Raw genomic sequence first — 15,962 nt, forward strand, 5'->3', positions numbered from 1 at the left:
AAAGATTATTTTTTTAATACAACAGTGTGAGTGTATCGTTCGAAGTGCCATGCATCTATGATGTGGTATACCCAAATTATGATCCTAGCCTCAGTTCGCCAAAAATGCCATGCCTTTTAAACCAAAAGTATCCCCTCCCAAAATGTAAACTAATGAAAACAACAAAAGTCGAAATGAGTGAAATGCCCTTGAATAGATCCGAGTTGCAGCAAATAAACAATCAAATTAGGGTGGGAGTCTCCAAACGAGGTGTATTACGACTCTGTGCAGATGACATACTCAGTGCCATCCGCCATCGTAAACTTTTCCAGAATTTTGGACAGATCGGGCTCGGCGAGAAAGGCCTTCTCCAGGAATGAACTATCAAGCGTGGTATCAATGGTCGTTTCCGATGCAACCTTGGGCGTCTTGGGTAGGTCCCAGCTGAGACCCGAGCCATCGATGGGACTGTTAAGGGCTTCGTCGTCAGGCTGCACCCGATACGGCATGTCCTCCGTGATCTGCGGCGCCACCATGGATGAGTTGATGGGTTGCTGGCGTGCGGGAGTGCCTGACGCGCCGCTATGTGACGAAGATTGCGGACCCGTGGACAGCTGGTCCATAGACTGGCCGTCTGACTGGTCCTGCATATCCTGCTCCTCCTCCTCCTCCATGGGCGTCGTCGTGAACATGACACCCTCGGGCATGCGAAGCTGGAGGCTTGGCCAGCCCCGCTCTCCGCATGTGTCGTACGCCTCGCCCAAGTCGAGGACGCAGCCCGTGTCCTGCTGCAGCTTGGTCATGTTGCGCGACATGTACGACATGATCTCTGAGGCCGCTGCCTCGATCTCGCCTCGCAAAAGTTCCTTTTGGCGCTCCAGGCCGGGATCGACTGTGGGGCCAGACAGCTTCTTCTTGTGCTTTGAGTTGGACGGCTGTGTCGGAGATGGCGGAGGAGGAATGTCTTTGACGCAATGCTTCAGCACATCCTCGAGATCCTCAGATGAGAACGGATACACAAGAAGGGTGGTGTTGGTCTCGAGGCTCTTAGCCATGTAGAGCAGGCTGGTGGCATTGAACCCGTTGTCACCGCAATCAAGGTATAGCAGGGCCTTGTTAGCCTGCACGGCTGTGCCGAACGTGCCCGTGCTGTCGTGCAGTCTCTGGTTGCGCACGCGAAGGTGTGTCAGCGTCTTGTTGTTCGCGAGGCCTCGAAGGGCACGGCCGAAACCTTTGCCCAACTGTCCATCGTCCAGCTTGCCACAGTAGCCAGAAATGTCAAGGTATCGCACAGACTGATTCTCCTCAAAGAAACGTTCCAATGCTTCGATCGTGTTGTCGCTGCAGGCGTCATCGGTGACCGGAACCGGGGCGGTACCGACCAAGCTCAAGTAATCGATGAACGGGTTCGAAGCCAGGGCACCCATAAGCTGAATGTACTTTGCCTCGTTTTGGAACTCGATCATGTTGAGATGCAGACCGAAGCGGCCGCCCCAGTTGTGTCCCAGTGCCGAGACAAAGTCCTCGATACCATCCTCGAGAGGATTGCTGCTGAGGTGGAGGTGGATGTCGTACAGGCCAGCCATGGCATTGAAGATGCGGCCAGCTAGATGCCCCGTGATGCCGCAGTTGTTCAGCACCAGGCGTCGGAGAGAATAGCCGTAACCGCCGTTCTGCATAGATGCTTGGCGTGCCGATAGGGTTTGTAAGAACGTCTCCAGGGCGTTGATGGAACTCTCGTTGAGCTTGAAGTTCGAGATGTCCAGCACTTCGAGGTACTCAAGCCGGTCGAGGACCTCAAGCGGAAGAAGCTCGCCCTCAAAAGTGCCCGTGATGCCACTCGCGAGGTTGAGTTGTCTCAGGCTACCGACCGATTCCATAAATTGCTGGATCAGAGCCGCCGGCGCACGGCCAAAGTTCTGTGACACATCCAGCATTTGAAGTGTCCAAGCTGACTGTGAAAGCGCCTGGAACAGCATTTTCATATGCAGGTCAGCCAGGCCACAGCTGGCCACATCGAGGGCTTCCAGGCTGACAGCCTCCTGTCCTGGAGCAATAACGCCTTCAGGCTGATCACTAGCTGAAGGGGAGATGCACCCAGCTTGCAAACTGTTAGTTCTCCAATGTCTTGCCATCTACCATATGTCTCCGCAAGAAATAGGACGTACCAAGACTATCAACGTCAATATCCCCTAGGTGACAACCCCGAAGGAGAAGGCGGTTGCAACGAGTGAGACCAGCGGCTAGAAGGTTCATGATAGGAACGACAAACTGAACGCTGCGGCTGCTCGCATCACCGTCCTTAGAAAGCGCCGGGAGACAGTTGGTGAAGTCAATTTGTCGGACTTTGCCAGAGGAGAACGCCAGAGCGTGGAACTCCTGGTAGAGGATGCTGGCCTTCTGTACCAGAGAGGTTTCGTGTGGGGTTAAGCAGACTCCTAGATCGAGGGATTAGTTGAAGTTCGAAAACATCGAGGCTAAAATGCACCAAGGCGAACCTTACCATTGCGACTCAAGTAAGCGACGTTTCCCTTCCTGGAGCTGTCAAACTTGCCAAGGAGACCAGACAAGTCGACGTCGCAAAAAGAGAGGGATTTGAAGTAGTCATTGTACCGCAGGGCGCGCAAAACAGCAAGCAGCTGCAGATCAGTGTACACCCCCTTTACTGAAGGAAGTACACGGAACTCGGGTGCAAAGGGCGTGCGCCAGTTAATTTCCCAGTCCACAGGGTTGCAACGGTATGCAGCATAGAAAGCAGAAAGTGTCCTTTGGAAACCACCGAAATCCTCGCCAGCGACAATGTGCTGAGGCGTTGGGAGGCCGGCAACGTGGAACACCTCTTGGATCTGCCACTGAGTCGGCCAGGCGGGCTTCAGGAACTTATCGGCTTTGGTGAGTGTCAGGATGATGCGGCGGTAGTGACGACTTGACAGCTCAAGGCCAACAGGGCTCTTGAAAGGATCCCGAAAGCGCATAGCAAACCGCTCATCTCGAGACGTCCAGTCAGCTGCAAACGACTCCAGTGTGACAAGGCCACAGGTTTGGTACTTCATCTCGAGGGCAGTCGATTGCACAGCAGAGGCGCGACTAATCTGTATAAAGAAACACAGGTTCACACCAACAACCAAGTAGTGAGACGAGACACCTTCAATCTGACCCTTTCTGAGTTGCTTGTCGTCTGCCTTGGATTTGATACGATCGGGCGCGTTCCGGTAGACAACAGGGAAGATCTCGGGGATGGTGTTGGTGAAGCCTGGCTCCTCTGCTTGGAAGACCTTGCGGATGCACTCTTCCACTTCATAGTAGACACGCGATGCGTCAGGCTGGTCCTGGTTGCGCATCTTGACCATGGAGGCAAGCATATCGAGATAATTCTCCCGGTCACGGCCGTCCTTAAAGTAGATGGTCGAGCTGCAAGTAGCAATAGCAGGATATGGCATGCGCCACCAAATCTCAATGCCATACGGGGGACGCATGGTGTCAGCGCGAAAGACAGAGATGATTGCGTGTAGTGGAATAACATGGACCGGGTCGGCGGGTGGCAGCATGGACGAAGGTTTGGACGTCGTAGCGCTCTCCGGGCTCTGGGCAGCAACGTCGGCTAGTTGAGGGAGGGCAGCAAAGGCATCGGCTCGCGTCTTAAAGATGATGATGTAGTCGGCTGTGGCAACGAGGTAGCTTAGCCGGTTCTTAGAAGACAGGGACTCCGGGTAGTCGAGCGAGGTGTGCATCTCGATGGGTTGAATGCGCCAGTCAATGACGTTGCTGGAAGAGCTGCCGCTCATGGTGGTCGAGGCCCGGGACATGCGGCTAAAGACATCAGAACTAGTCGAGCCGCGACGACTGTTGAGCTCATGGCTGGACGACTTGCGCTTGTGTGACTTGCGAAGGACTTTGCGGGGGAATTGTGAAATGAACTGCTGCTGCGGTGAAGAAGACGACGGCGTCACGTCAGGCGGGGTGGCTGCCGTGTTCATGGAGGTGGTAGAGGACGCGGCCGACTGACGTATCGACGCATTCGAACCACGGCTCAGTGTCCGCATAGCTCGTGGCATATAGCCATGGAAGAAGCCGCTCTTGTTGCTGTCAATGGAGCTCGTACGCGAGTTGGTGGTTAACCCAGTCATGTCATTATGTGACCTGGACTTGCTGATGGCCGCAGTAGATGAGCCTCCTTTGGATCCGCTGCTTGTGCTTGAAGAAACGCCATCGAGAGAAATGGGTGACACGGGTGAGATGGGCGTAAAAGTGAGCGAGGGAGCAGAGGGCGGCGGCATACTGGCCTGCTGCGTGCCATTGCTTCGTTTCCGGCGGAGGATATCCATTGTGTGAGCTTTACGAGGCTGATGAGATGTTGATGACGTGCGGCCGACGTTTGCTTGGGCCGAATTCAAAATTTCACTTGTGAGGCAAACAAGGCAAGCCTCGGTGGGCAGCCCAAGGCTTTTGTCGATGTCTTTCCGATCAGGTGAGCTGAGTGCGGAGGCGATAAGGATAAAGGAAGTGGGCCGATGTCGACGCAAGCTGTTTTGGAGCTTGGGATCGCCGTCAGTCAGCAACAGGAAGACGGAGTGGGCGCCAAAGCAGGTATTTTCCAAGTATTTGCCAATGGGGACTAAGAAAACGACTGGCAAGAGACCATGAAAATAAGAAAAAGAGGGGGGTTTCGGAGGAGTATACGAAAGAAGGCGAAAGAAAAGAAAACAAACAAAAACTAAAAGAACAATGACCGAAGTTGCAGAAGATGGCGATCGGTTTGATTTTGGAGAAAAGGGTTGAAAACAGGTCGAAAGTATGACGAAACGAGACGATAAAAGCAAGAAACAAAACGATGGTCACAAGAAAACGTCGGGTAACGGCCGATTTGGATACAAGCAGACCGAGCGAGAGCAGAGTTGCAGTTTTAATGAGTGAAAGTCATGAAAGAATGAGGATAAGGTGTCGGGGAACACTACTCGACCCAGGCCCAAGACATCAGTGACATGGAAAGGCGAGGCAAACGAGAGCCGGACGAAACGGATAAGGTGGACAGAGACGAGCAGAGACGAGCAAAGACGAACGAGACGAAGGACAATGCCGCAACGAGAATGGCTTCTCTGTCCGTCAAATGTCTGACGTTGTTCTTTTCGTCTTCGTTTCCTCTCTTTTCTCTCGTTTGTGAATAACTCTCGTCTTCGATCGTTGGTAGATGAGGCTTTGTCAAATCCGAGTCAATTGTCTCAGCCGCATTACGGTGTCCGACGTGGTGCCAGACAAAATCAAGTGAGACCTGGCCGGAAACAGAAGACGACGGGCGGATATATGCTGGACAGCAGCAGCGTGGAATTCGGTGCCACGCGAGCCTGTGGAATGGGGCAAGACGGTGAGGCGAGCGAGGGGTGGGAGAGCGAGCAAAAGCTTACGACGAAGAAAAAAAGAAGGAAAAGAAGGAAGGGGCAATGAGGCTATTCGGAGATCAGAAAACGTCTATGAAAAAAATAAAAAACAATGCCACGACCAGCTCCTGGGATTCTGGGAAGGAGCACAACACACACACACACAGCACACACAGAGCGCTGGGCAGCCGATAATCTAGTCCTTTTACGTCGAGAAGTGTGAAAAAGCAGGGAAGGCGCACTCAGCTGTCGGTGTGTTTGCCTTGCATGGCCAGTAGTTTCCTTGTTTTGGATTAGTGCCATCGAAGCAACCCATTAGCGTGGGTTACATCAAGCCCTTTACGAGGTTTTTGGACGAAGGCAGGAGGTGACAGCTGCGTGCATCAGATTACGAAGTCGAGCAGACCCTGGAATGGGGAAAGGAAGGAGCGAACGAGGGGAGACACGAAATGACGAGAATGGAAAGGAGTGATGCTCGTCGTGTCTGCAAAAAGGGAAAGAACCTTCGATGTACAATATACGGCATACACCAAACAGCGAAGGGCAGGAACGGACGGAAACAGAAGCTATCTGGCGGTCCGCCGATCCTTTTCCCCTTAGACCGTAGCCCTTCACCAGAGGCAGGAACGATGAAGAACCACACCACACTAGAGGCCACAGCTATCTGTGCTGACATTTCTGTACGAGGTCTTTGGAGTATCCTGTGCTACGACGACGATGGTGGTCCACGACGGACGGCGTAGAGCAGTCTCAATAACAGTGTGCTAACGAAGCAATTAAGGCCGCGAAATCTCTCCGAGACGACTAGTAAGGAGCGATAGCCGGCGGGAGATTTTCGTGACGTCCATGTTGCTATCTGCTTTTGCCGTCTTTTTTTCGGTCCTTTCTTTTGAAGGTCATCTTGAGTAATTATGAGTACGAAATAGATTGTGCGAGGTAGGCAGCCGATGATGTTATGTTATCGTCTGTTTCTTCCGAGGCGGGACATTGGCCAATGGGATTGGCGCGGGGACCACGAAATGCCAAAAAAAAAAAAAAAAAAAAAAAAAAAAAAACAAAACAAACTAGGGAGTGTAGACTGGCCAATCAGACCTCTTGTTGACTCTCACGGCTTGGCCGAGTTGGAAAGCTCAGCTCATGACACAGTACGGCTCCGCTACGTTCGGCGGGCTAGTGTGGTTTTGCAGGGCTTGGGTTTTGGCTCGCAGGGTTCCTGTGTCTAAGATTGTGGATGCTTTGGATGGTGTGGCGGCTGCTTTCGTCCACTGCGAATCTTTATCAGGAACTGACTGGAATTCTCTTGTCTCAGAAGCCAAGTGCTTGCCCGCCTTGGGCCGGGCCAAGAAGGTCTGTAACAGATTCTTGCCCGGTTAGGAAATTTCACTCGTTCGTCAAGACAGTTGAAGAACGTCATTGAAGTGAAAGGGAAGCGAGGCACCGACGGGTTGAAAAAGTATTTCACCTGCACGGCGGGCATATCTGACTTTGGTGATCTGATGTGCGCTCGCTCATCGACACTAGGTTCCTAGGTTCCACTGAGTGCGACACTGCGAGGCTCCACAGAGCAGGGCAAAACCTGTCGAGCTACCACTGATACGACGCAATGGGGTGTAATAATCAGAACGCTTAAGTGCACGAGCGAGACGAACAAGATGGAGAACTGGAAACGAGCGGAGAACTACGTGCCCGAAAGGCTATGCATGGTGCGCGTCTTATGGGGGCATTGCGTTGTTGTGGGCCTGTTCTTGAGCCTTGGTGGAAACCATAGAGACTATCGAGAAGATGAATCGGGTGGCCAAGCAGAGAGAAACATGCCGACGGGAGAAAGGAGATCGATTTATGAAGACTGATCCTTAACTTAGTAGCAACGACCCACAGCTCCTTCGCTGAATCTTTTCGCCAAAGTGAGGGGCGCTTGGCTACGAGATGCATGGTTGTTTTCCTGTGTATCAGCATGGGGCCTCGTTCCTTGCGAAGTACGTGGCCGATGGTAAGTATCATTGGCCCCATGTTTCTTGCTGTCTTGTTTTCTGCTGATATTTCCTTCTACGCTTTGTTTGTTTACGGGGCATATGCTACGTCTTTATCCTTTGGGGATTTTGGAAGATGACTAGTATGCCACGGCCACGAGTCTTTTAAAGTGGAAAGAGCATTACCCTTTACGCCGTGCGACATAAAAACAAACGTGCTTGCTCAAGCTGAGCCAGAGAATGACCAATAATAGCCCCTTGTAAACAGCGAACGACGGGCCGTTTGTTTCTGAGTGGCGGCTGCATCCTCGCTCATTTGCCGCTTGCATTGTCACGTTGAGCTGCTCTTTTTTACTACACGTTATCAGAAAGGAGGTGTCTTTGTCTGTCTACGCACGAGGGCAATTGATCCGAAGCTCGGGGACGGTGAACGGCTAATCCGGATCTTCTCGTGCGATTTTGTTCGCGCACTCACACCTGGAGAGTGAGCGAAAACGGGGCGTGGGAGACTGACCACCACCCATGCTGGCTCGTATTTGTCGTCAGCCTGTCGACGTGTGCGACTGTGAAATGGCAGAGTGTGGGACGCAGTAGCTCACGCTCAGGCTCTTGTCCCCCCGTGCCCCTGTCTGTAGATATCGTAAACTATATATATCGTATGTGTCATGTGAAGGGGAGATAAAGCACATGAAGCAGGTTGTTCATTGAAATAGTGAAAATGAATGGGACATCCAAATCGGCATGATGCGAATGTTTTGTTTCACACGGGATGGGGCCGCTAACTCTCGTTTATCGCGCAAAGACGCCAGTGTTCCGGCGATGCTGGGTGTGACACACGGATGCTCTCAATTCTATTTTTTTGTTTCGATCTGCAATGGCCTACGAATAGTAGATTTTGGTTTGTTTTTAGAATTGCACGGAGTAACCCGTATTCTCCGTTTTTATGTAGCTAGGTGAAGATGACGAAGATATCTGTCAACAAGGCCACCATCATTTCCCCTACACAAACGGGTTGCTTCTGCTTCTGTTTCTGTTTGTCTTCATGTTTACAAGGAGGAAAATATTGACTTGATAAACTCCGTGTTTGATAAACTATTGTGAGCCAGGCATCCGAATTGTCATCGGTCACAAATTTGTCTGATAACATTATATTTGCCAGACGCGGTGAGCATGAAGTACCAGCTCTCCTGTTGGCCATTGTTTGATTCGGCAAACCACGGAGTATCCTGGTACCCATTGCTTCCTGCTGCTCTTTTTGCTACCGGTCGTATGCGCATGGGGTTCCAGCGCCTGCGTCGAAACACAGCAGGTTTCAAGATGGCATGCCCCCTTACTTTGTGGAGGGGTTTTTTTTTTTTTTACTCGGGAGCTGGTGAGCACTTTTTTGTTTCTTGGTTGTGTGCCAATCATCTGCAAGACACACGCGAACCAGGCTCCCACCTTTGTCATCCTTTTGCGAGGTTTTGTTCAACCGCCGTATTTCATCGTAGATGCATTTCCCATCCCGTATGTCCCCTGTCTTCTTCCCCTGCCACTCTACCCTCTCACTTTCATAAGATTAGCAGTGATCGACAGCTCCTTATCAGCCCTAGTGACTCGGAAGCATAAATCGCTTTTTGTCACAGAGATCCGCGACTGTTCGTCATCATATCTCGTCACTCTGGACGTCGTATGCGGCGGCTCTACCAGTCTTTATCCCCTGACATATCGGGCATCCCATACAACATATGTCGTACAGTGAACTGTCTTTTGCCTCTCATCGCACTTGTGAGAGTTTCGCTTGCTTCCTTTTGCCCACTTTCGCCTATCGTGACCACCACCGGCTTTCATTCTATTTCCCTTCTTGGCTTCTTTGAATGTGGCTGGAGCACGTCCCGTTCCCCGGCATTAATCTATCAGATACTATCCGACGGCAATCGTATTCTTCATACTAGCTCGAAGTTCATTTCGTGGTGAATGCGTTGCCCAGGCACTGAAAGTCACTCAGTAACAAATTAGTCCATGATTGATCGCAGCATCCGAACACACTTTCGTGCATTCGGGCCCATGACATCAAAACTCCGCGGTAAAAAGCTTGCATCGTCATGATCGCCAACAGGGTACCTCTCCACCCCCCTTGCTACGCAATTTCGGGCACCGACACTTTGTACCTTAATTTCTCTCGTTCATGCTTTATCGTTTCATTCCTCCTACGCTGGCGCACCGCATCGTCTTTCCAATCATCTCTGGACTACACTTGCACTGTCGGCTCGTCTTGTCGGCTGCATCTTTCCTACTGGATTTACGACGTATAGCTGCTTATATGGAGTCGACTGTGATCCCTCTCTACGATGCATTTGTTCTCGTTTACTAATGCCACTTTCCGTTCGCGACGTATTAACCGTGTCTTCCGACTGCCACGATGTACGAAATACTACGACATATATGTGACACTCTTGTTTTTTTTGTCCTGGATCCCAAGCCTCTTACCATCCCTAGGTCGTCCCTTGGACCTGCCCGAAACTGCCTTTGCGCGCGCTTAGCCACGCGTTTTGTCGTCCTGGTCTATTCTCCGCCTGCCTTTGTAAATCGGCTCGACCGTTTCCGTAAACGCTGTATGCTTTGCCCGTTCTATGCTGCGTTTTCTCTGTCCGTTCTGTCGCTCGCGTTGCTTCGTGGCGTATTCGTCCTTGTGCAACGCCGTCCACCGCAAATAGAAAAGCTCAAGATTATTGCTGCCGTTTCCTCGGCCGTTTCCTCGTTTGTGTAAAATCTGCTCCAGTTAGTTATCTGGCAGGCATCGTTGCTTACCGCAACTTTGGACCCCCCCCCCCCTACCCGAAACCCCCAAACTACTGGACCCGTGTGATGTTGTGCAGGAGACAGTGTGTTTCATAAACATAGCGCCAGTGGCGGGCCCTTCGATTGCTTTTTCGCCATGTGGATGGTTGCAAGCAGGCACAGCGAGGTAGCGAGGCTTTTGTGGGTTGCAGTGGACGGCCGCGCTAAGAGGCAGGCGAGACAGGCACAAAAATACTGGCCCAAGTAAAGTGCTCAAAAGATCAGGCCTGTTGGTTGGTCTGTGCGCACTGGCACGTTTCACACCAGCTGCCGCCCGCCGACAAGCAGAAAATAGAACAAAAGTTCCTATTCTCTCTCTCATTTGTTGAAGTGTCTTAAGGGGTGCAACCAATGGACCAATCGCAAGCAACACTCTTATTTTGCCGTGAAGATGGAGTGGAGTAAGGAAGTCACAGAAACAACGGTCAAGAACATTGTAGCCGGTCAAGCGAGGGACGGGCAGGTGCAGGCAAGACATTGGAGTCGCTCGTCCAGTTCCCGTTCTTCCATAGTGGTCGCATTACCTTCTAGTCACACATCGCACTTGTTTCCGTACGGCAACTACTTTAGTACGGAGTGTTATGCTGATAAATTCAACCCACTGCCCTCCCTTTTACTTCTTTGCTATTTCCGAGCCTTCATATTGAGGCGCTGTCATGGGCAGTGTTCTTTTGATAAGCGGCTCCAGGGGTAGAAACTGGCTGATACAAGTGGATATTTTAGGCCGATTTGGGTGCGTTTCTTTTTCCAAAGGCGGCGCACGTTGCAGAAAAAGGAACCAACGGGCAGGTGTCTGCATGTTTTCTGTTCGGAGTATTTTCCATGTTGTTGCCCTTTTCAGATACAGATACGTCTGTTTCTTCCAAAGGCGCCTGGACCTGGGCTAACCCAAACGGTTCAGCCAATCCAAGCACGTCTCGTTGCACCTAAAGGGAAAGAGCACCACGCTAAAATCTGAAGCAGGCGCCTGTCGAAACCCCCCTAGCCAAGGCAGGTACAACGACGAAGTGGTGAAGGAGCAAAAGAACACCATTCATGTCTTTCGACTCGTAAATGGGACCCAGCGGAGCCGTTAGGCTTATTGGGTTGCAGGTTGCAGGTCGTTCCTGCTGTGTCCTGTCCAATTGTAAATCAGCCAAAGAAAGGACCCCCCTTAAAGAGTCCTACGGAGTGAAGAAAGAATGACCGACAGGCCAAGAAACAACACTCACCTGTACAGAATAGTGCCTCACACTAGCAAGGTCCGTATCCTCATTGCGCTCCATTTTCCCGTACACACTGAGTGTTTCTCCTTTACCAGCTCGACTCTCTCCTCAAATTCACTTCAGGCGTATTTCGAAACCCCGAGAGATTGACCCCAGACAGCCCTCAATCACCCGTCCAGTGCTCCTGGCTTTGTTTCCAACGGGACAACGCATCGCCTTTCGACAGCGTCTCGGCAGTGTAACCCGTTCTCGCCTCCGGCGCCCCCTTTTCGTCCTCTTCCAGCGCCTGCATCCTCTTTTTCATCACCCATCTTTGATTCTCGGCGTCCTGCTCTTTTGTCGTTCTTTGCTCTCGCCCTTTCAAACCTAACCTGTCTCTTCGTCCGCTTGTTTCTCGCCTCTTTTCATCCACAACTCACATAGCAACTTCTGCTTAGATCTGCGGTCCTTGCAGTGAGGCAACTACTCACGGCCAGTGGTTTTCTTCTTACACGGCCTTAAGGGAACACCCTGAGAGCTCGTCTTCTATTACCCCTGTTCCATTTTGTAGTCCGCTTCTATTTTTTCCTGTTGCCGCCAACCCTGTTCCACACCCCTCCCTCCTTCTCCTCCTTCTTTTCCCTCTCCTCGCTCATCTTCCTATTTGAAACCCGGTGCACCCTGCTTTTCTTCACCGGAGCCTGTTCTTGGTGGCCCTTTTCTATCGCGACAAAATCTCACGCACACCCGCCTGGCCTGTCTGTGCTATCAGACCACGTTCTCGCGACTGGGCAGACGTTCCCGTTTTTCCCTCTCTTTCTGTCGGTCGCGCTCTTTCGTTCCGGTCACAGAGCCACGAGATAGATGTGTCAACGAAGACCGGCAGACGAATAAACCAAGAAAACCAACAACTGCTCTTCATATTGGAAATATCCCTTGGGGACACCAGAGTCCGCTGGCGGCCATCTGCAAGCAATCGAGAGCGCTATCCAATATATCAACAACCACCCCGACGAAGAGACGAAGCTGCAGATCGCACTCCATCCTCTCCCTCGCCTGAGGACTTTGGACGAGCGACTATTGGGGCTTCTGGGCCATTCCCTCCTCTCTTTCAACCACACTCTATAGACAATATAACATGGCGATGCTCGCAGCAAAGTCGCCATACCCGCCGAATCTCGGCGGGCAGGCATCGGGTGGCCTTGTGTCAGGTCTGCCAACACCGTCCGCAGTTTACGCTCCTACCCGGCGAGTTTTGATCGCACCAGCTACCACAAGCCAGTCTTTTGCCAGCCCAACAGACTCGGAGTTCTCTGACTCGGACGCACCTGACTCCGTCAAGAACTGGGACGAGGACCGTGTGTGCGAATACCTCCGCAGTGTCAAATGCGGCGACTACGAGAAGATGTTCCGGAAAAATCACATTAACGGCGAGAACCTCCTCGAGATGGACAAGGAGGTTCTTAAGGAAATGGGCATTGAGAAGGTTGGCGATCGCGTCCGCCTCTTCCTCAGCATCAAGAAGCTGCGGACAAAGGCATATGCAAACCAGAAGAAACGGAATAGGGTATGTGTCAATCTCCTTGCTCGCATTGCGATTGCCTTTGCGTTTTTTCTGCCGCGTTTGCGTTCTGTGTCTCCTCTACCATGGGGTCCCTCATTTTGTTTTTCTTTGCTTTCTCTCTTTCTTCTCAACATTACCCTGATACGCTCCCCCGTTCTCCCTCTCACACGTTCAACAGGAATCATTTGGCGGCTTGGACATCCAATATGTCCCGTCATCGGGCTCCCCCCGCCTTGTAAACTCTGGCCGCCCTGCGGTCCCCACACCGACCGCCAACAAGCGGTACTCCCGCCAGATCGACCTCTCCTCCATGGCTCTCGAAGGCATCGGTGCCAAGTCCTCGCGTCCAAACTCCCCTCCGTCAAGTGCCGAGCAACTGCGCACCGCGCGCCCAGGCAGATATCCGACCCCAAACCAGGCATATTCTGGCCAGGCGACGGCTACAGCCGTAAGCCGTTTCCCCGCCCCATCCCCGGAATCTGCACCTGCGCAGTCGTCCGGTCGTCTGGTAGTGGCCCACACCCGCAACAACTCTAGCATGGACGGTTCTCTGATGGCTGCTCTACCACAGAACCAAGACGTGATCCGCGTGATCTCGACCGGTGGCGTTACCAAAGTCGTCAAGATTGCCGATTGTAAAACTTGTGAAGAAGTCATGCGCGTGACCTTGCGGAAGTTTGCCCTCCGTGAAGATCACGAACGCAACTACTGCTTCTGGGTCTTGAACGGCGTCGACCCGAACCCCCACCAATGCATACGCCTTAGCGATACTGAGCTGTGGCGCATCATTAAGGACCAGACGCGCCCCGAAAGAAACCGCCTTATCCTCCGCCGAGTCCCCTCTGGCGAACCGGGTCGTTCCGAGCTGGAGAGAGCCTCAGCTATTGCTATGGAAGAGATGCAACAAAACAATGGCCACAGTCTGCCTACAGTAGAAAAGCGAAGCCAGCTGAAGGTGCAGAAGGTGCTCGGTGAGAGCTGGGACAACTTACAGCATCAGCAGCCACCCCTGTCGCCTGTCTCGTATCAGGATGACCGTGAGCGCAATGTGAACAACGCTGCTCGCGATCTTGAACGTCCGGCGCCCGTCGAGACGCTCCGTCCGCCAATCCGCAGAAAGGGTGTTTTAAGACAATTCGGTGGTCTTCGCCCTCCTAGCGAGCTCATTGCCTCAGATTTGACTACTTACTTCCCAGACCACCCGCGCGAAGACATTGACCGCACAGCACGCTTGTCTATGAGACGCTCAGCCCGCCTAAGCAAGGTTAATAGCCGCCTTAGTGTGGCCAGCAACCTCAGCTTCGCCTCCAGCATCCAGGATGCGCCTCCCATCCCGACCATTGCAGACAGCTGGCTGAACACCTCTGGCCAATTGGCCAAAGTCCAGCAGCGGGACCAGCGCAGTATTCGTGCGCCCCATGCTTACCGTGACTCTATTGCCTCGTCCATGCTGGACACACTCCAGGAGGAGCAGACGTCGATGGAGCCCAACCGCAAGTCGTACGTTTCGTATGCTGACAGCGGCTCCGATACTGCCGCTGTCAGCATTACAGATCCTGATGGCAACCTGGTCCGCCACAGCTTTTATGACGAGACGACCACGACCGGCTCTGGCTCGAGCTCTCTCAAGGAGGTGAGCCAAGCTCTGGATGCTGACGGTGAGGGCGCAGACGAGGAACTGCAGAGCTTCCTTGCCGGCGAGTCTTGGGATGAGAGCAAGTGGATGAAGGGCGCGCTCATTGGCTCTGGTTCGTTTGGTTGCGTGTACCTCGCCCTACACGCCGTTACAGGTGAGCTGCTGGCTGTCAAGCAAGTCGAGGCGCCAGCACCTGGCGCCAACGGCCAGATTGACTCGCGCAAGAAGAGCATGATTGAGGCACTGAAGCGCGAGATCAGCCTCCTGCGTGACCTTCGCCATCCCAACATTGTGCAGTACCTCGGCTGCGGCTCTTCGACCGATTTCCTTAACATTTTCCTCGAATATGTTCCCGGCGGTTCTGTGCAGACGATGCTTAACTCGTACGGCGCACTTCCCGAGCCGCTCGTCCGCAGCTTTGTCCGCCAGATCCTTCACGGCCTGTCGTACCTGCATCAACGCGATATCATTCACCGCGACATCAAGGGTGCCAACATCTTGGTTGACAACAAGGGCACGATTAAGATTTCCGATTTCGGTATCTCGAAGAAGCTCGAGGCCACGAACATTCTCAATGGTGCGAACAATAGCAAGAACCGGCCATCTATGCAGGGCTCCGTATTCTGGATGGCGCCTGAGGTGGTCAAGCGCACGAGCTACACGCGCAAGGCTGACATCTGGTCGCTTGGCTGCCTGGTCGTTGAGATGATGACGGGTACACACCCGTTCCCCGACTGCACGCAATTGCAAGCTATCTTCAAGATTGGTGGCAGCAAGGCGGCGCCGACGATCCCCGAGGGCGCCAGCGAGGAGGCCAAGCTGTTTTTGAGCCAAACGTTTGAGATGGATCACAATAAACGGCCCAGTGCAGACGAACTGCTGGCCAGCCCGTTCTTGACTCCCATCACATAAGAGTTTGAAACTCCTGTTTGCTCTTCACTGTCACTCTTCTTCTCGTCTCTAAAGATTGCGATGAGAAAATGACTTCTCTTTTTCTGGTGGATTTTTACTACATCGGGTTTATATATGTTGCTTTGCACCCTTCCCATTCTTCACAAGACCTTTTTGACACGACGACTACGAAATGCACCTTCTTCTCACACCCCCTCTAAAGACCATTGATTTTCTTCAGCATGCTTGCGGAGTTGGAATTCCTAATACACGTTATAAACATGCATACACATCAACATATATACAATGGGAATGATTTTAGTTTTACAATGTAACACCGCCGTCTTTCAACTTGCCCACCCAACCCAGTATCGACACCGTGACCTCAACACAATGCAAGGGAGCAACAATTAAAAAGAAAGGCCTGCCTGACAAATAAAACGTAAGGGAGCGGGTAGTCGTTTGTCGTCACCGGCCTAACTATGAATCCGCCGAGGACTTTTTCAAGCGGCAGCCGGCACTTTACTCCAACCATGTGCCACT

At 52.4% G+C, this 15,962-nt stretch overlaps 3 protein-coding genes across 3 annotated transcripts; 2 read left to right on the top strand and 1 right to left on the bottom strand.

Annotated features, from left to right (window-relative positions):
* Positions 1-254: 254 nt before the first annotated feature.
* SPSK_05841 (leucine rich repeat domain containing protein) lies at positions 255-4,304 on the bottom strand (the record flags this gene model as incomplete). Its single annotated transcript, XM_016732550.1, has 3 exons — positions 255-2,059; positions 2,148-2,417; positions 2,483-4,304. 3 exons carry the CDS (start codon positions 4,302-4,304, stop codon positions 255-257), a joined length of 3,897 nt encoding a protein of 1,298 aa, XP_016592552.1.
* Positions 4,305-5,803: 1,499 nt separating this feature from the next.
* Positions 5,804-6,097, top strand: SPSK_10728 (uncharacterized protein; the record flags this gene model as incomplete). Its single annotated transcript, XM_016737029.1, has 1 exon — positions 5,804-6,097. The coding sequence occupies one exon, from the start codon at positions 5,804-5,806 to the stop codon at positions 6,095-6,097; it is 294 nt and encodes a 97-aa protein (XP_016592553.1).
* A 6,369-nt stretch (positions 6,098-12,466) lies between these two features.
* Positions 12,467-15,440, top strand: SPSK_05909 (mitogen-activated protein kinase kinase kinase; the record flags this gene model as incomplete). The annotated part of the gene is made up of 2 exons (XM_016732617.1): positions 12,467-12,895; positions 13,071-15,440. The coding sequence occupies 2 exons, from the start codon at positions 12,467-12,469 to the stop codon at positions 15,438-15,440; spliced, it is 2,799 nt and encodes a 932-aa protein (XP_016592554.1).
* Between the last annotated feature and the right edge of the window lie 522 nt (positions 15,441-15,962).

The sequence above is a fragment of the Sporothrix schenckii genome, assembly GCF_000961545.1.
Source record: "Sporothrix schenckii 1099-18 chromosome Unknown Cont38, whole genome shotgun sequence".
NCBI lineage: Eukaryota > Fungi > Ascomycota > Sordariomycetes > Ophiostomatales > Ophiostomataceae > Sporothrix > Sporothrix schenckii.